General features: G+C 37.8%; 1 protein-coding gene across 1 annotated transcript in view; it reads left to right on the forward strand.

Moving 5' to 3' along the window:
- LOC122789417 (cysteine and histidine-rich domain-containing protein 1-like) overlaps positions 1 to 21453 on the forward strand; it is a 338356-nt gene that overhangs the window by 59133 nt on the left and 257770 nt on the right. The window contains exon 3 of the mRNA XM_044056856.1: positions 12763 to 12819. Coding sequence (XP_043912791.1) covers positions 12763 to 12819 — 57 coding nt within the window. The remainder of the gene's footprint in view (positions 1 to 12762; positions 12820 to 21453) is intronic.

Here is a 21453-nt window from a genome sequence, read left to right on the forward strand (position 1 = left end):
AGTAGGGGGGTGCAGGGGGGCTTGCCAGCCTCCATAATGTCATTTAGTGTTTTTTTTTCCGTTATTTTGTGTTTCGCGAAAGTGAATTTTCGACAAAATGCACTTTCGTGAGTGAGTTCGAGGTTTACATTTTGATGAAACATAATTTCGATGGATCAACATAGATCTATATTATATATATATATATATATATATATATATATATATATATATATATATATATATATATATATAGATAGATAGACATATACACACAGTGGATATAAAATGTTTACACACGCCTGTTAAAATGCCAGGTTTTTGTGATATAAAAAGAAATGAGACCATTGACAATTCAACTGGAAAAATAAATCTGTTAGGGAAAAAATAAAAAAATATATATAATAAGCTGGCTGCATAAGTGTGAACACCCTTAAATTAATACTTTGTTAAAGTACCTTTTGATTTAATTAAAGCATTCAGTCATCTTGGCTAGGAGTCTATCAGCATGGCACATCTTGACTTGGCAATATTAGTCCACTCTTCCTTGCAAAAAGCACTCCAAATCTGTCAGATTGTGAGGACATTTCTTCAGGTCACCCCACAGATTTTCTATTGAATTTAGGTCTGGGCTCTGACTGGGCCATTCGAAAACTTTAATTTTCTTCTGGTGAAGCCATTCTTTTGTTGATTTGGATGTATGCTTGGGGTCATTGTCGTGTTGAAATGTGAAATTCCTCTTCATCTTCAGCTTTCTAGCAAACGCCTGAAGGTTTTTGGCCAAAAGTGACTGGGATTTGGAACTGTTCATAATTCCCTCCACCTTGACTAAAGCCCCAGTTTCAACTGAAAAAAAAAGCAACCCCAAAGCATGATACTGCCACCACCATGCTTCACCGTGGGGATGGTGTTCTTTTGGTGATCCAAAGTATTGTTTTGTGCCAAATGTACCTTTTGGAATTGTGGCCAAAAAGTGCAACCTTGGTCTCATTAGACCATAACACATTTTCCCACATGCTTTTGGGAGACTTGATATATTGTTTTGTAAATTTTAGCCGGCCTGGATGTTTTTCTGTGTAAGAAATGCCTTCCGTCTTGCAACCCTACTCCATAGCCCAGACATATGGAGAATACGGGAAATTGTTGTCACATGTAGTACACAACCAGTACTTGCCAGAAATTCCTGCAGCTCCTTCAGTGTTGCTGTAGGTCTCTTGGCAGCCTCCCTGACCAGTTTTCATCTTGTCTTTTCATCAATTTTGGAGGGACATCCAGTTCTTTGCAAAGTTACTGTTTTCCCATATTTTCTACACTTTTTGATGACTTTCTTCACTGTGTTCCATGGTATATCCAATGCTGTGGAAAATTTTTTGTACCCTTCTCCAGACCGATACCTTTCAACAAAGAGATCCCTTTGATGCTTTGTGAGCTCTCTGTGAACCATGGCTTTTGCTGTAGCAGGCAACTGACTACATGTCAGGAAAATCCTACTAGGACAGCTGAACTTTATTTTGGGTTAATCAGTCTCTTTAATTGATGGCAGGTGTGTACCCAAGAAGACAGAATGTTGTAATTAAATCAAAAGGTACTTCAACAAAGTATTAGTTTAAGGGTGTGCACACTTATGCAACCAGTTTATTGTACATTTTATTTTTTGTTTAAATTTTTCCCCTAACAGATTTGTTTGTTTTTTAATTGAATTGTACAGGTTATAGGTCACATTAAAGGTGGGAAAAGTTTTGCAATTATTTATTGTGGTCTTATTTTTTTATATCACAAAAACCTGGCATTTTAAGAGGGGTGTGTAAACTTTTTATATCTACAGTATATATATATATATTAAAGGTGGGAAAAGTTTTGAAATGATTTATTGTGGTCTAATTTTTTATATCACAAAAACCTGGTGTTTTAAGAGGGGTGCATATATATATATATATATATATATATATATATATATATATATATATGTGTGTGTGTATATATATATATATATATATATATATATATATATATATATATATATATATATATATATATATGTGTGTGTGTGTGTGTGTGAGTGTGTGTGTGTGTGTGTGTGTGTGTATATATATATATATATATATATATGTGTGTGTGTGTGTGTGTGTGTGTGTGTGTGTGTGTGTGTGTGTGTGTGTGTGTATGTGTATATATATATATATATATATATATATATATATATATATATATATATATATATATATATATATATATATATATATATATATATATATATATATGTATACACACACACACACACACACACACACACACACACACACACACACACACACACACACACACTATGCCCAAGTTGCTGTGTATCTCACACTGGGTCTGGAAATGCAACCAAATCGTGTGACATATAAACTGTAATTGGATTTAGCAACTAGGATCATCTCTGCTGAATGTTCAACCTTAGGGACATTATGAACATCAGAAATGGTAGCGGGAATCAAGACATTTTTTGGAACAGGAACATTTTCTGAATCACTCTGATATTTAGAGTCCATATTATAGGAACATTGCTGCAGTAACAGTTCTGATACAGGAATTAGATGTCTGTGATTTCTCCTGTACTCTGCACCCTTGAATTTCACAAGATAGGATCTTGGCTCTTCACATATATTTGTTACTTGACCAATCCGGTTAAAACCTTTTGCTGTGTGTATCTTCACTGTCTCTCCTTCTTTCAACGGATGAAGAAATCTGCTCGATTTGTATTAGCTGAACTTCTGGAAAGAATTCTTTCTAAATAATTGGGCTTTGATTGTTTTGTTGTTTTTAGCTTTAGGCTTCAATAAACTGGAACTGATAGGCAATGTTGTTCTGCTTTGCCTAGATAGAAGTCTCTGAGCAGGTCAGCCAAGTATATCGTCATGGGGTGTATGTTTCTGACATTGAGTAAATTTAAAAAGACATCGGCATTGTCATGCCTTGATTTTTCAAGTAATTGCTTTGCACTCTGTACTGCATGTTCAGCTAGTCCATTTGACTGCAGATATTCTGGACTACTAGTAACACGTACAAAGTCTCATTCTCTTGCAAATTTCTGAAATAACTGAGTGGTAAATTGGGTTCCATTGTCATAGATAAGCTTTTGTGGACCTCCATGGACTGAGAAATGACATTTCAGCTTGTTAATAACAGTGGGCATTAGATTAGGTAGTAAATCGATCTCAAACCAGTTCGAATAACAGTCTACCAGTACTAAGTAATGTTGATTGTTCCACTTGAATATGTCAGTGGCTACTGTTGACCAAGGTAGTTCAGCAACTTGACTTAGCTGAAGTGGTTCTTTTTGCAAATGCGGTTTAGTACTATTGCATACTGAACAAGAAGAAAGTACTCCATCAATGTCTTTTGCTAGAGAAGTCCAAAATACTAGTTCTCTCACCCTTCTTTTGGTAGCTTTGGAACCTGGGTGACCACGATGCAAACTCTGGATGTATTTGTGTTGTAAGGAAGGAGGAACAACAATTTTAGGACCTTTGAAAATAATGCCATTTTCCATCAACATCTCATCCCTGTAAGGAAAGTAGGGTTGCACTTCAGGTGGTACACTAGATTGCTTTGACGGCCATTCAGCATTGATGTAGTGGTTGACCTTTTGCAAAATTGGATCAGTCTTTGTACGATCTCTTAGCTCATCAAGTCTTGTGGTAGAAAAATTACCCACTTTCATGACATCAGAGTCAGAATTTTCTGTGTCAAGCTGTTCCATTGTATTTCTGGGCAATCTGGATAAGGTATCAGCCAGATAAAGAAGTTTGCCTTTTGTATAGGTCACTTTGAAATTGTACTTTTGCAATTTAAGCATCATGCTTTGCAATCTTGATGGAGCTGAATGCAAAGGTTTTTGTAAAATAGTAACCAGAGGTTGATGATCAGTTTCAATCTGAATATCTCAACCATAGATATAATCACGAAACTTGGAACATGCAAATACTATTGCCAAAAGTTCGGTCTCAAACTGAGCATATTGCATTTCAGTTTGGGTAAGTGTTCTAGATGCATTGGCTACTGATCTACCCTCTTGAAGAATAACTGCACCAAGACCAAATTTTGACCATCGCAGGAAAGAGTTACTGGTTTGTTGACATCATAGTACGTTAGTGTAGATGGAGTAGCAATTTTCTGCTTAAGGTCTTCAAATGCTTTCTGGGGATGTTCTAACCATGACCATGTAACATTCTTACATGTTAGGTCTCTCAAAGTTGCTGTCAACTCACTGCTTAAAGGCTTTAAATTTGCCTAAATACTTGACCATACTAAGAATATGTTGTAGTGCTTGTACATTATCTGGTGCTGGCATCTCAAGAATGTCTGCTTGCTTGGACAGGTCTGGTCTCAAGCCAATGCTAGTAAATAAATTACCTACATATGTAACTTCTGGTAGTTTTAATTTTCACTTTAGAGGGTTAAACTTTAAGTTCACTTCAAGTGCTCTGTCTAGAACTCTTAAGATTTCTGTCATGCTCCGCTTCACCATTGCCTCCGACTAACAAATCATCTACTATTGTGCCACAAGGATAACCTGAAAGAATTTGCTCCATTGCACACTGAAAGACTTCACTTGCAGAATTTATTCCAAATGGCATCCTAAGAAATCTATATCTTCCAAATGGGATACGCATTGTAGTCGGTAATGAAGATTTGCGATCAAGCATCACTTGCCAAAATTAACTCTTTGTATCTAAGACAGAAAAAACAGTGGCATTTGGTATTAAGAGCTGTGACTTCTTCGACTGTACGCATGAGATGATGCTGTCTTTTCAATGCTTTATTCAAATTTCTTGGGGTAATGCATATTCTGATTTCATCTGAGCCTTTTTTTGTGAGCTGCTACCATGGACAACACCCATTCGGTAGGTTCTGTTACTGGACAAATTACACCTTGCTGCACCATTTGGTCCAACTGAGCTTTGACTTTATGCTGCATAGCTATCAGAACTTTTCTTGCAGGTCTGACTACTGGACTGATCTCTGGGTCTAACTTCACAGAATGCACAACTGGAAGTTTGCCCAACTTGTCATTGAAAACATCAGCATACTCTGAAAAAATAGTGTTAGTGAAGTTGGAACTGGGACGTGCTTATTTGACAAACTTCTTTGGTAAAAGAAACCAGATTCATTCTCAAACTGTCTCTGACACCTAATAATGACTGCACAGGTCTTCGAACTACATAGAATAATATGCTACAACAGTTTCTAGCCAAATAACATGAAAGCTCTACTGAGCCTTCGGTTTGAATTTCTTCACCTCCATAAACAACAAGTTTTGCACAAATGGTCATATTTAGTTGTTCACCAGATCTCACCGTAGCAAATGTGTCTGCTGATATAACATTACACTTTCAACTAGTGTCTACTTTGAGCTTGGTAGATTTACCATTGATCTGGACAGTACAAAACACTTCTTTTTTTTCTAATAAATCTGCTGCATTAATCTTTTCACCAATCACCGATACACCATCTACACAGAAAGCTGTTGCAGTTCAACTTGATCAATTTGCTTTTTCGAATGACCCTTCTTTGTAACAGTATGAGGCTTACTTGATTTGAAAAATTTTTGAAAATAGTTCCATTTCTTACATTTATGGCATTGCTGACCAAATGCTAAGCATTTTTCTCAGTTAGACTTATGGTTGGCACCTCAATTGTGACAGTTAACAATAAAGCTTGACTTGGGTTTTGCAGATTCACCCTTGTCTGGCACTGAGCATGCTCCTTTTAACTGAACTAGTCTTAGAACTTGCTGGAAGATTGCGGGTTTTCCTTGCCACACCTACAGGGGCTACAGCTGCCATGTGCTTAGGCCTGTTTCTGCTTGCCACATGTTGCATGCTGACTATATTTGCTGTGAAGCCTGTTGAAACCATGCTCTTATCACTTGTAAGCATATTTGTGTGCCTTTCTGTGACTTCATGAATTTGACAAATCTCAATAGCTTTGCTCAGCATTAAATTACTGTCACGAAGCACATTTTTTCTCACAGCAGTATTATTAATACCACACACGAGCCTGTTCTTTATTAACTCATCTTTCAAGTCACCAAACTTACACATTTTAGTTTTATTTCTCAGGTCAGTAATATAAGCTGCAAAAGTTTCTCCTTGCTTTTGATTTCTTGTGTAAAACAAATGCCTCTATAATGTAACATTGGTCTGGGGATAGCACATTTCTCTAAATTTGCACTTCAAACACTCAGGGTCTTCCCTTGATTCAGCCTGTACAATACTATGATGATTTGCCCCTTCTCCTTCATACACTGCTGGTGCATATACAAATGAACACTCTCTTTCTATGGCCTATGACCCTGCTAGATTTAGCAAAATGAATGCCCTGGTGCATGCATCTTTATCAGAATAAGCTGCTTGTATGCATATATCGTACTCTTGCTCAAATATTCTCCAATACTCTGCAATATTCTGATCAAATACAAGTGGTAGCGGTTTTTGATTAATACATCTCAGTAATTTGCCAGTATGCATGAACACACACACATATACATAAGCCTGAAATTTATGCCAGTACTTGTAACTACGCTCAATATCACAACCAGCCTCTGTATAAGTGAACTTTGCGAAATACATTTCCTGGGCACTGTAATACTTTTGAAATCACCGTACTGTAAAAGTCACTTATCATCATTTTAAGAAACATTTCAAAATAACTGCACTGTGCGAATAAACTGGACGGAAGAAGCTCAGAGTAAGAAACATTTCAAAGTAGTTGTACTTTGTGAATAAACAGTACACAGCACATTGAAATTTCTCCAAAATGGAGGTACTTTACTAAACAACTCTGTATAGTGCAAGAAACACTTTGTAATAGTGGCACTCTGCAAACAGACACACACAGCACAAGAAACTATTCGAAATGGCTGTATCTGACTGCACTTTACGAAATATTGGCACTTTGAATACAACAAACTCTTCAGAATAAATGCACAATGATAAACACACACTGTAAGCACTTTTGCACACTTTGAGATACATTGAATAACTCTAGTTATGGTATTCAGAGCTCCAATCAAGGCGAAGTAGTAGTTTATGCCAAAACACAATAATTCGCCTACAAACATGCAGTCGCCTTGCTTTATTTATACTCACTGTACCCTTTTTGCCCTTTGTTATATTTGTTTTGCTCATTTAATCTCTTTTCATGCCCATTATATTTTCTTGTCCTTGTTTTAACTCTAAACATATAAACACACACATTTTGCAATTCTGAGTTAATTCTGAACCCTTTATGTGTTTTTCTGATGCTCTTTTTATCAAATATCTTAATCTCAAACATTTTGTTTAATTAATAAACTTTTTATGCTTCTTGTTTGTTTAATAAATGTTTTCTTGCTATTTGTTTGTTTACTAATGTGTTTTGTGACCTTGAAATGCTCCATTTTATCTTTTTTATAAAATAAATAGTTTGTGCATGTTTTCATTACCTTTAATTTATTTCTGACCCTTTTTTGCATTTGGTTCACTTAGTTTGCCTTCACTGTTAACTCTGCACCTCGTGGCTCTGAAAAACAGTCTCTGGAATCCCGGTTCTGACACCATGTCACTCGTCTAGTCAGGATGAAATAGATGAACATTCTGCATTCTGTTCAAGCAGCTTTATTATATGCAAACATAAACATATATACAAACTAGTTGTCTCATGCACAGATGTTCACAATCTGGCCATACTCTCAAAATGGCACTAAAGCTAGCACATGTCTGTTATTTATATGCATGTTCAGGTCTTAGAAATGCTTCTTAAAGGTACAACACATATCTTATTTTACAACTTGTGTTTGACAATAATATTGCAGAAAACTGGAGAGTGTTTGGGCAAGAGTACGATATTTTCATACAGGCTGCATTTTCTGATGAAGATGACTGTACAGAGGCATTTATTCTGCTTAATGTAGCTGGGTCAGAAGCCATGGAAAGAGAGCATTCATTTGTGTATCCACCTGCTGTATTTGCAGGAGAGGAGGAAATCGTTCATATAGTTGTACCAGCTGAGTCAAGGGAAGACCCCGAGTGCTTAAAATGTACATTTAGAGAAATATGTAACCCCCAAACAAATATTACAATGGAAAGGCGCTTACTTTACACAAGGGACCAAAAGCCTGATGAAACTTTTGCATCATATATAACTGATTTGAGAAACACAGCTAAAACATACAGATTTGGTGATTTAAGAGATGAGGTGATAAAAGGCTTGTGTGTGGTATTAAAGATGATGCAGTGAGAAAGATTTTGCTTTGTGACAGTGATTTAACTTTGAATAAGGGCCATTGAGATTTGTCAGATATATCAGCTTTCCGAAAAGCACACAAATATGCTTACAAATGAGAGATGCATGCTTCCAGTAACTTCTAAGGCCAATGTTGGTAGCATGCAGCACATGGTTAAAAGAAACAGGCCCAAACACATGACAGCAACTGTGAACTCTCTAACAGTCCCTGGAAAACCCCATAACTTTCTAGCAAGTTTCAAGGCACACTCTGGAAATTGCACAGTCTCAGTTAAGCATAACAGTGAGTCAGCAAATTCAAAGAATGGGCCTCCACCCATTTTTATTGCTAACTATTATAATTGTGGTGGAAATCATGAGCCTAAAAGAGAAAAAATGTTTAGCTTTTGGTCAGCAATGTCACAAATGCAATAAGTAGAATCATTTCCAAAGATTTTGTAAATCAAAAGGAACACATTATTTTATTAAAAGGGAACATTCCAAGAAACAAATTGATCAATTAGAAAGTCATGACCCTACCTTTTATGTTGATGGTGTGTCCATGCTTCATGAAACAGTCAATGCAGTAGAGTTATGGGCAAGGAATGAAGTATTTTGTACTGTTCAGATAAAGGAAAGACCCACAGAGCTTAAAGGTGACACAGGTTCAACGTGCAATGTTATGTCTGCAGAAATATTTGCTAGAGTATGTGGTGGTGAGAAGATTGATTTGGCAAAGTGTGTGAAGCATGTGCCTTATAGTGGTGAAGAAATTCAATCTGAAGGCTCAGTAATGCTTTCATGTTACTCTGCTGGGAGAAGCTACAAATTGTTATTTTATATGGTCAGAAGGCACGTACACTCATTATTAGGGCTCAAAGACAGTTTTAAAATGGGACTGCTTTCATTTAATAAATCCATCATGCTAGCTTAAAAGACCACTGTCCTAATTTCTCCCAGTATTTTTTTCTCTACCTATGTTGATCTTTTTGAAGACAAACTAGACAAGCTTCTAGTTGTGTACACCATGAAGTTAGACCCAGATGTTAGCCCAGTTTTCAGGCCAGCTCAGAAAGTTCCAGTAGCTATGCAGAACAGAGTCAAAGCCAAGCTTGACAAAATGGCGCAATAAGGTGTGATTTGTCCAGTAGGTAGATGCTAAATGCTGTTGTTTATGAGCCTGAGATAGTCAGATGACAAGAACTGATGTCATACTGCAAGTACCCCAGAAGCAATATTTGAGATATTAATTTAAGAACACCCTGAGAGACAGAGAGACAGAGAGAGAGAGAGAGAGAGAGAGACTGAACATTTTGTCTTTTACATGACAAGAACATCCACTAAATACGTCTGCTTGTTGCTCTGAAAGCAAGTCTAGGGAAGAGTATAATTCTTTTAGATATAGTCAGGAATATAGCTGAGCTTAATTTACATGTTTTCTTTCTTTATTTGAGATTGTCCTGCAATGTTTTTTAAATATTTCCTGTGATTTTGAACTCTGATGTAACTGTGATTATTTACTCAGTATTTTCTTGTTCTTTTACTATTTATTATTAAATATATTTAAACCTATCATTGTGGCTGATATTTGTGAGACATATTTAAGTTCTGAGAGTACGTGCATATTTATTTGGTGACACTGTGGGCCATGCCTAATAGCCTTGCTCTTGGTCAAACTACCATTTGTATTGATAGTAACATTACACAGTAAGATTGGACACCCTTTGTTAAGGGCCGTAGCTGATAATGAGTGACTGGTAGCAGTAATAGCTACCTTATAGTCTGGGGCAGAAGTGGGCACAGTTAGTAAACCTGTGCCACCCTTTCCCAGGTGTGTATGTGTGTGTGTGTGTGTGTGTGTGTGTGTGTGTGTGTGTGTGTGTGTGTGTGTGTGTGTGTGTGTGTGTGTGTGTATAAATCAAACCTCAAACAGTGTGTGTGTCAGCTACTTGGACAGGGACACGAAGCACTGGTTGGACAGAGAAGGTGCTGGAGGCATAGGCTATGTCACTCAGCTGAGATCTCAATCTATAGCTGTGCCAGGGGGGAGTCTTACTGGGGATCTGGAGAAGGAGAGAGAAACCAGCCCCAGACTGACTGTGGTCTCTGTTTGCTCTTAAGGGAAACTCCACTTGATGCAGAGAGATGCATCTGGAAATACTGTGTGTGTGTACCTGTCATCCTCCCAGTGTGTACATCCCCCACTGCTGCCAGTGGTGAGGATTGAGGCTTCTTGATTACTGGGCCAGTGGTAGGGTGTCACAGTGGTAGCTCATAAGAAAAGCTGATATGATATCAGAATATGTATTGATCTATGAGATTTGAACAAATGACTGAAAAGACCTCATCATCCAATACGCACAGTCGAAAAAGTTGCAGCTCTGATGTCAAATGCCACTGTTTTTCTTAGATGCAAAGAGTTCATTTTGGCAAATTTTGTTGATCAAAAATCCTCATTGCTAACTATGTTCAGGGGCTTGCACAAGTGTATAAATACTTAACACATGTGAACGTGACTACCATTTTGTAGTAAACTGTTGAGATGTAAGCCTGTATGTCTGTGTAGTCTGTTAATCAGTTCATTTATATTTTGTAATGCTGCTATCCATCCTCATGTGTTTCTATGTAATAAAGCATATAAACGAACAATTCCCACCTGTTCGTCATCTATATTAGAGAGGGACGAGTGACATATACAGTACATTGTTTTGTTACATTATGATGTTACCTGAACTGGGCCTGTAACTGGTCTTTGTTTGATCAGTGTTCTACCCCAGTAAACAGATGTAAATATATAAATATAATATTACATCACAGAGATCTGAACATTTAGCTTCATAGTGAAATAAGAATTAAACATCTAAACTAAATAAAAATGTGCACTCAAAATGTTGCAATTCAAAATATCACACAATAACTATGCTGCAGGGAATCTGTAACTCCATTCTGTACTTGCAACATGGAGTTCACCTTCACACCACTGCTTTCTACATGTACTAACTCCAAGGCTGCACAGAGTAAAGAGAAAAATAAAAACAAAAGTTACATTTATCTTCATTCCAGATCAACTGAACTCAGAGTCAGTATTGCAAATACAAAACAACATATGTCACAAACCAAAAGCTGACACAACCTAGTATTTAGAGGCAGACTTCACCAAAATATATATGCCAGTCCAAGTGTCAATAAAATATTACATGACAATCCAAAGTGCTCCCAAACATTTTGTATAGTATTTTTCTTATTTGCTGATCTGTATAGCATATATTTCTTACATATTTAGGGAAAGGATTTCTTTTTAATTGAAATTCCAAGTACAGATACAGGGTGCAAGTTTCAGGTACATGCATTTTAATGAATCAAAAGGCAACATGTATGCTTCTTTGGCAGATTTTCCAAGTATGCATTTAACAATCAAATGCAGTTTTTCTAAACAGCACACTGGTTCAGAAATTTGTAAGTCAATACACATGCCATAGATATTTTCTATGGATGGCTGCCTGATTTTTAAGAAGAAAGCTCTGGATGCCCCATTATGAACCAGATTTATCTACACCAGCTGCCACTTGGTGTCATGTTGTTTTGTGGCACGACACTGCCTGGTTGTGTGCACTCACAGCTGTAACAGTAACATTAGTGTAGGACAGGGTGGTTGTTTTTTATTTAGGAAATTTCCTCTATGCAGCATATGGTTATACATCATATACATACTTGGAGTGGAGAGCTGCAGTACTGAGGAGAAACTGGGGGGGGGGGGCAAATTCATGGGCTTCTCCTTGGTACGCCCTATAGATCTTAGCACTTCTGAAAGATTTGGGGGTAGATTTGCAGAAATTAGTCAGAAATGTTACTGAAAAGGAGGCTGCATTAGCCATACAAACAGTTCTGCTAGCCAGCTGAGCTTTGTGTAGTGAGGTACTACCATACCTAGCATGAACCTTAGGATGATATAAAATAGAGCAACATTCTGGCTAGTAGACTGGCACTGATGCAACAGTTACTGATTCTGACCTACACCCTGGTCTTCAACTCTGAGGTTATTACCTAATTAATGCTGTTGGGGCAGGGGATTGGGCAAGATATGAATGGAAAACCATTATCAAAACAAGAAATCATCATATGTTAAGAGATCACAAAATATGGAATAGTGGCTATGTTAAGAAACCCTAATTGCCATTACTATTATGAGTCTTCTACACAATTTATTTGAAAAGAAAAACAATTATAAAATGTGTGTTGGACTGGTTTTCTCTCCTTATTAATGATTCCTAAATTTCAATGGTTGACCCTTCATTTGTAAGTCTTGTTTTCTGTTTTCAGTACAATATAAAGCTAACTTTTTGTTGTGTAGTGTTTCTGCATTACATGCGGGTGCAGAGTCATTTGTAAGTCTTGTTTTCTGTTTTCAGTACAATATAAAGCTAACTTTTTGTTGTGTGGTGTTTCTGCATTACATGCGGGTGCAGAGTTTTATTTATTTATTACTTTTTATGAACAGTTGTGTCATTCTTTTTATGTATTTCCTTCTGCTAGGGCTGGTCATGTTGTAGGAAGAGAACAGTAGACTTCTCAGAGTTCCTAGCCATCAAGGTAAGTCATTCTTAAAGCAAATTGCTCTTCTACCTCTTTTTCCCCTACTTCCAATCCAGAAAGCTCTCAACTTGAAATTGTCTCCAGTTATCCATCCTCTTCCTGTAATCCAACATCTACATACCTTCCTTCACCTCCCCTTCCACTATATTAGCTTCTGGTTTCCTTGTACTTCAGACTATAACCTGTACTGCATACAACATGGCATTTTTCTACTCCTAACTCTGATCTGCCCTCCCTCTCTCTTTTCCTTCTTTTAATCCTATCTCTACAAACCCTCTTTCAATCCCTTCATCTCCCTTCCCTATACCAGCTTCTGATTTCCATGAACTTTACACTATAATTTAGACTGCATACAACATGACATTGTTCTGTTTCAACTTCTCTCCTCTCAGCTCTCTCCTAAGCATTTCCCTTGTAACTACAAATTGTTACTGATACACAGTAAAGCAGTACACTGTACAATAGTATTTCTCATCAATGTTCTCACTCTAAATCAGTGCCTATAGTAAAATTGTGTTACACTTTTTGCAAACAAATGTGTTTCATTTTTGGATCATTGTAGTTATACTTTGTAACCAAATTTATTCAAATCTTTGTAGTGCTTATCTATAGAACTGCATATTTTCTATAATTTTATTTTTCTTCACTTTTCCCTGTATGTTTGAAAATTGCAAAATCATTGTACTTTTTCTTTGTCTTTACTACTTTAGTGTATTTTCTAATTGCTGCATTGTATTAATGATATTGGAAGTTTTCTCCCCAGGCATCTGTTGAAAAGTAGTCTTGCACCCAGCGGGACTTTCCCAGTACACAAAAGCAATAAATAAACAAAAAAAAAACAAACAGCTTAATTACTTTAATTAAATTAAATTAATTAATTCATTCATTTATTAAATATCCCTTTCTGGGACAAACAGACATGCTGATGTCTCTCTCACCAGGCTGGTAAAGGTGACGGTTAGCTGTCTGTCAGGTGCCAGGATATGGCATATCCCACATGCACTCAAGTCTCTCAACAACAGGTACTGTTATGATGCCATCATAGTCCATGCTGGTATGAACATACCTCTCTGGACTATATGAAGAGGGACATGACTGATCTCTCGGACTATGTGTCTCAGGCAGGTATGTCTCGAGCCTTAAGCAACATTTTACCTTCATCTAGGATGATGCCTCAGCACAAACAGAAAATTATCAACTTCAGTATTCGGCTTAGCTTCTGGTGAGACTAAAAGGATCCACTATCTGTCAGCCTGGAATGACATGATCTACCTCAGTGCCTTGTCAGAGATGGTCTTCATCTGTCACCCCTGGGATTTCGGCTACTGGCTAAGGCTCTTGCCACCCCCATAGTGCCTTTTTAGGCAGTGTCTCAAAGACAAAATTCCTAACGTAAAAACACCATCTAAAAACAACCTCAAGGTTATGCTGCTAAATGCCAGGAGTCTCAACATGAAACTGCAATAAGTGGAAGCTGTCCTCACTTTGGAAGACGCAGACATTTGTGCAGTCATGGAGACCTGATTTAAGGCTGTGGAGAGCACCCCAACCATATTGGGTTACACCTCCTTCCACATGTTCAGACCTCAAACTGAAGGCATGAAAAGTAAAGGAGGCGGTGTATCAATTTTCATTAAAGATAAATACACCTCCAGATTAGTTAAACAGTATGCGTACCTGGAGACACTTCAGGTGCAATTAACTGTTGGTAGGACACCTGCTCAAGTCATTGCCAGCTACAGGACCCCCTCCATGAATCAGGATCTACTTGAGTCTATCAAGATACATCCAAACATCATGGTTTTGGGTGATTTTAATTACCCATCCATTGACTGGGTATATTACTTGGGCTCAAACTCATTTGTCCAAAGGTTCCTTGACTTTGTTAACTCCAGTGCCCTGGCACAGTTGGTTGGCAGCCCCACAAGAGGTGCCAACATCCTGGATCTGGTGCTTACCAATATGGGGGAGGGACCATTGTAGCACCCCCACTGTGAAGTCCTCCCTGGTGAGATCTGACCACAAATTGGTCTCATTTGAAGTAACTATTAGACCTGAAACCCCCCAGCATCAACTAAACTAAAAAACTTCTCCAAAGCAGATTATAACCTCTTACAGGATGGTATAAATAGCTTCACTGCACCTCCTCCCTCAGATGGAACTGGCAACTATGCCAAGCTCTACACCAATGCTTTATATAAACACCTGTATAACTGCATTGACTCGGCTGTACCTGACAAGATCAAAACAAGCTCCTTAAGGAAGAACAAACCTGCCTGGTGGACAACTGCCATTAACAGGTTTTACAATAAGAGGAAGAAACTGCTGTCTAAGATTAAGAAGGAGTGAGCCCTCCTAAACTGGAAACACTCCCTCATCAGCTTAAATAAGCAAATAAGACTTCTTGTGAAGTCCTCCAAAGCAAACTATGAGTCCAAATTAGCTTCCTCAAAAAAGGGCAACCACAAGGCATGCTATAGTTACATCCATAACCTAAAAGGAAAGGCCAATATTTGTACCGAACTGGTAGTTAATTATACCACATATACTGAGCCTGTGGACATAGCTAATCTGTTGGCTGACAAGTTATTTGAAAACATCACTCCCCTGTCCCCACCACACATACACCATGACATCCCTACCACCTGTCCCCTACCTTGTACCTCTAAACAGCATGTCGTAAATTCCCTCTCTAAGGCCAAAAACACAGCATCTATGGGACCTGATAACATCCCAGGTTGCATCCTACACAGGCTCTAACATGAATTAGCAACACCGTTGGGTATTCTCTTCAATCACAGTCTAAGCATTGGCTTCGTATCAGCTGAATGGAAGATAGACACCGTTATTCCCTTGCACAAAGTTGGTTCTTTCACTAACCCTGGAAACTATACACCCATAACCTTGACTTGCCTTATCTGCAAGGCCATGGAGCAAATCATCATGGACCTTATAAACAAAGATATAGGTAATCTCCAAACACTTGACCCTACTCAGTTTGAATATGTCAAAGGAAGATCATGCCTGTTAAACCTGGTAATTTTTTTCGAGAGTGTCACCAAGGCCCCGGACAAGCGGAAATCTGTGCGCATACAACCTACCAATTTGTGAAGGCATTTGACACTGTCCCCCACTCAGGCATCATTGACAAACTCCCTCAACTAGGCATCAACCCTTATATCATTAGATGGGTCACTAACTGGCTCACTGATAGAACTCATAAAGTCAAAATAGAGGAATCCACCTCCAACAGCAGATCTGTAACCAGTGGTGCTCCACAGGGATCAGTCCAGGGACCTCTTCTGTTTGGAATCTATTTCTCTGAAGTACAAGCAAAAACTAAAGGTCTGTGGCTGATAAGGTTTTTTGATGACTGCAAACTGGGAGGGGTCATAGAATCTCCAAATTATGTCAACATCCTACAAGAGGGTCTTACACAAATAAATGACTGGTGCCAAAGTCATGGCATTAAACTCAATTCAAAAAAATGTATTATCATTTCTTTCAGTAAAAGTGATATTCCTATTAACTACCACATCAATAGTAACATCTTAAGTACATACTCAATGGTGAGAGACCTGGGCACACAGGTTGACAGCAACCTTACCTTTGACCACCATGTCTCCACAGTAGTAAGAAGGGTATTCTATATTGCTCATTTCATAAGTAAGGGTATTGCCTCTAGACAAAACCTCCCAGTACTCTTCCCTCATCAGGCCAATAATTGAGTACAACACCCCTTTTGGTATGCACCTTTCCAAGTACCTGCAGCAATTGGAGAAACCAAAAAGGTTCCTCACAAGGAAAATTCAAGGTGTTCAGCATCTCTCCTATGGGAATCGTCTGAAATCACTGTCACTTTATTCTGTTTCATACAGACTACTCAGAGGTGATCTCTGCCTTGAATACAAGGTAATCTCTCACCCTGCTTTATTGGAAATGCTGCATATCTGTAAGTCAAATGGTACATGGGTTACTCACTCTAAAGACCTTAACCTGGTATGTGACGTTAATAAAACCTGCTGGAGGGACAGATTTGTCTCCCAGAGGTTCCCACACCTTTGGAACAGACTCCTACTTCATGTCTCAAATGCAATCTTGATGTTTGGATGGGTGACTGTAAATTCACCCCCGGAAGTTCCACCTGTGGCCTTCCTGGACAGGGGCAATAGGTGATGATTGTGGAAATAAGGGTAATAACTTGACTAGGCTTGTAAGGGCCCTAGGGCCATTAGCCTAGTAACTTCCTATGATCCTATAGTCAAACAGGAGTAAGCAGCTATAGCAATATGTTCTGTCACAGAAATATCTAGACAGGAAAGGATCACTATGCCACTGGGCTATCTAATTTATTACATTTTCTGTACAAACCACACGTGCATTCCAACAAGTCTTTACTTGTTTTGGTGTAACTATTGAAATGGTTGTCAGAATAAGGAGTCCACTCTAAATGGTTTCATTATTGAAAATGAGGAGCATCTGTGAAAACTGTACCTTTGTTCATCAGCATCTATCCTTTTTCTGCTTTGAAGAAATTTGTAATGCGGTGTTTGCCTAGAAAAGCACTTAAACGCAGGAACTTAGCAGCTTATTTGTGGCAAGGTTCAAAGGTTCTTTCTGAGATACAATATGTAAGTTAAGTTACAAAAGGAACAATGAATGACAGTGGGAAGATTGCGTTATCTAACTGTTTTACATGCTATGGATGTTATAACAATCTGCTTATTACAAACACAGCTGACTGGCTGCAGATGAGTTGCTCCTCCAGTCATCCTAAAATGGATACACTACACAAAAGGAATATAGTAAGCTTAAATCTGCCCTGCTAAATAGTTTATATTTTCCCTTCCTGCACTTGTGGATACAGATTATGATGCAATGATTATATTGAAGCCAAGATGCCAGATTTTTTTAGTCTGCTTCCAGTAAATATTTTATTTGTAACCACTTTATCTTTGTAATATTTTGAGTATTATGAATGCAAAGACAAGTTATTCACTCACCTGTTTGCTTATACTGAGCCTAAGCTGATTATCAAACTACATCTAGTCATTTCAGCCAGGACCTCACTCTACTTATCTGTCCACCAACTATGAAACTACAGACATTTAAGTCAGTTTCCTTGGCCAGGTTAATCTCCCTAAGCATCCCGAGGCACTGTGCCAACTGCATTATGTTTACTGGCAATCTGCTATTATTATCAACACAAAATCCATCTGCGAGAGATGCATTTCCATAGACAAACTGGGGGCGGGGGGCAGATTTCTCTCATATCTGTCCATAAACATAAACCTGCGCTGCTAAACAGGTCAAGAGAGTCCAGCCTCAGTTCTCCAAGACACAAGATAGGGCACCTCACCCATATACAACCTCATACTTGCATAAACCTATGACCTGCACAGGTACACCGTCTATGCCTACCACCACATCAACCCTTTTGGGTTTCTAATACCATGGTGGGAATTATACGATGTCGGAAGGCAAGTTATTGGTCTATAATTTTTAGGGTAGCTTGCAGGTTCACTCTTAAGCAGGAGCATTGTTTTCCTGCTGTTAGCCAGGTTGTTTGTGGTGTCTGTTCTGGGTGCGCACATAAATAGTTCTTACTCATGGCTAAATCTTCATGCAAAGATGTTAATACTTTTAACCAGAAGTTAGGTACTGCATCTTGGCCTGGGGTTTTCCAGTTAGAAGCTTTTCTTAACTTTGTTTCAATCTCTCTAGCTGTTACTTCATTCCATTTCATATCCTGTACCTTCAAACTTCTTATTCTTTCTTATAGTTCTTCTATCCATTTAGCATCTTTGTTATGTTCCACAGGATCTTCATAGATAGTTCTCCAAAATGTATCTATTTCTTCTTTTTTTTTTGTGGTCTTTCAATTCTTTTTACTTTATTTCCCAGTTCTCTATAAAACCTTTTTGGGTCATAAATAAATTGCTTCTTTTGCACTTTTCCTTTATATTTATCTTTGTATGTTCTAAGTTTTCCGCTGAAATTTTTAGTATGTTATTTGCAATAGTACATGACAGATCCTGGTCTGTTCTAATACTGTGCACTGCTTTTATCACATCTATCTTTCTTAGTATTTTTGTTTATTTATTCCCTCTCCTATAGTCTTCTAACAATGACACTTCTTGTCTTAATTGCTTTATAATTTTCTCTATTCAATATTTCCATGATGGTATTCGATTTCTCTCCTTCCTTTCCCTCACTGCCCTGTGTTCTTGTGGTAAAACTTTATTAGTTATTAATTTAGCTGCACAGTAATATATCCTGTTTACTTCTGTTATATCGCATGGATCTCTATGAACAGTCCTAGCTTACTGTGTTCATTTGTTTGTATTAGACTTCTGACTTTTTGGGTTTTATTAACCTTCTGCAGTCTATTTCTTTCATTGATCTTAATATATCTGTCCATGTCTATTAAATCAAGCATTTCTTCTCTTAGCTCATTTTCTTCCAAACTGAGGGCACATCCCTTGTTTTCCAATTCCTGCAGGCATTCTATAGAAAGTTATATAGCATCTTCGTGTGTCACAGTCTCATCAGAGTTTCCACAGTTTTCTGTTCCTTCCCTTGCTGTCTAGCCTCAAGTGAACGTTTATACTAGTTTTCTGTGGAAGGCTCCAAATTATGTTCATCTGGCACCTGACCAATTGCTTCCTGTTCCACTATTTTCCCCTTAATTTGGATATCCATTACTCTATCTTGTTATGGTGCTTTCTGAATTAGATTTTCTACACAAAATCCTTCACTTTGCAGGTAGTCTATAACCTCAGTTTCTATTTCTTTAACTTCTCCATTACTAATCTCCTTTTCTACTTTTCCTCTTTTTCTTATTAATTTTTGTATTGTAAAGTTTTCCATGTCTGGATTCCTTTGTCTGTATTTCTCTTCCAATATCTTTGTTGCTGCTCTTTTTGTATTGGCTAGTTTTGCTTTTTCCTTTGCATAAATATTACACAATATTAAATCTCTTTTTCTTTCCCATGTCCATATTTCTTCTTCAGATGTTTCCTGATCTTCCTGTTTCTCCCTGATTTGGGGACTTGCTCCATCCTACTGTGATGTAACCTACGTTAGACCTTCTACATCAGATCCTTCACTTCGCAGGCACTCCACAACTTCAACTTATATCCCCCTTTTTTTAATTTCTCCAAGTCTTTTGGGTTTCTAATACCAAGACGGGAATGGACCCCATTCCTAATTCAAAGTATGATTAAAGTTCATGAAATTAGTATTGTTTCAATCTTTGATGTCAGCCAGTAGTGCTCTTTGCAGCACCCGCAATGTGCCCAGTAATGCCTCCTTCTGCAGTTTGTATGGAGTTACATGTATTGGTAACATATCTAAATACAATTGTAAATTCTTTTTTATAAGACCCATTGCTCCTACTACTACTGGAATTGTCTGGGTATCTTTCTTCTACATTGCTCTCATTTCTGCCTGCAGATCCTGATATTTTATCCTTCTGCCATTAATATGTCGCAGCCAGCAATGAGGTGTGCAACTGTTTCCAATTCGGTTTTACAAAACCTACATTTGTCTGTTTTTCCCACATGTTCAATGGACTTTATAAACCAACATGTATGCAGCCCAGTATCTTGGGCCGCCAATATTAATCTTTCATCTCTTGTTTTGAATTCTCCTCTCCTTAACCATTCCTGTGTTCATTCCTGATCAACATGGGGTTCTTCCAGAAGTTTTCTATACTTGCAACTATATTTATGCTTTTTCCACATTTCTTGCCTTCTCATCTGATCCTTCACCTTATATTCTTTCTTTTGTTTTTTGGCACATTCAGTTGCTGCCTGATTTTTATCTGCTTCTGGTTTGATTTCCATTCCTGCTTGATGCCGATAAGCTTCTGCTAGATTAAGCAGAGAAGTCATCTTAGATTTATTCTCCTCATATTTTAAAACTTTCACTACGGCTTAGTCTTGGGAGGTCAGCAGATATGTATGGAGTCCCACAATCGCAGATCTATACATATAATCAATTTCAAGAAGGCCCATCCCTCCTTCAGAATGGGGAATATATAATCTTGGTATGCACTGATTTTTATAAATCATTTGGTGAGTATGAAGCATCCTTCTTGTTTTCCTATCTAATCTATTCAACACATTTTCGGGCCAGTCAATCACTCCAAAACTGTAAGTTAGGACAGGAAGAGCAAATTAGTTTATAGCTTGAATTTTGTTCCTAGATGTCAGTGCTGTTTTCAGGATTAATTTAAATCTTCTGAAGTATTCCTTACTAAGTTTTATTTGCATTTGTTCGTGTTTTATTGTTGATCCTTCATCAATTCCCAAATATTTATACAGTCCTCCTTGCTCAAGTTCTTTTATATCACATTCTTGTTCAAAAAAGAAGTTATGTCTTACCATAACATTCCATCTGTGTTGTTCATCTGCACCAATCCTTGATGATGAGTTCTGTTCTGAACTCCCAGAACCGACCTGGCCGTTTTTTCCAGCTCGCATCGTCTATGCCTACCACGACATCAACACATACTAGTATAAGATATCATCAAGCTAAAAAGGCAGTGCCCTTAAGGCAGCAAGAGCCTTCAGCTAAAATAGATATACTCAGACAAGTTCTAGTCACTGTGGCTCCACTGTTAGGCAT

Source organism: Protopterus annectens, chromosome 14.part0, assembly GCF_019279795.1.
Source record: "Protopterus annectens isolate FY-2018-M chromosome 14.part0, PAN1.0, whole genome shotgun sequence".
In the NCBI taxonomy this organism is placed as follows: domain Eukaryota; kingdom Metazoa; phylum Chordata; order Ceratodontiformes; family Protopteridae; genus Protopterus; species Protopterus annectens.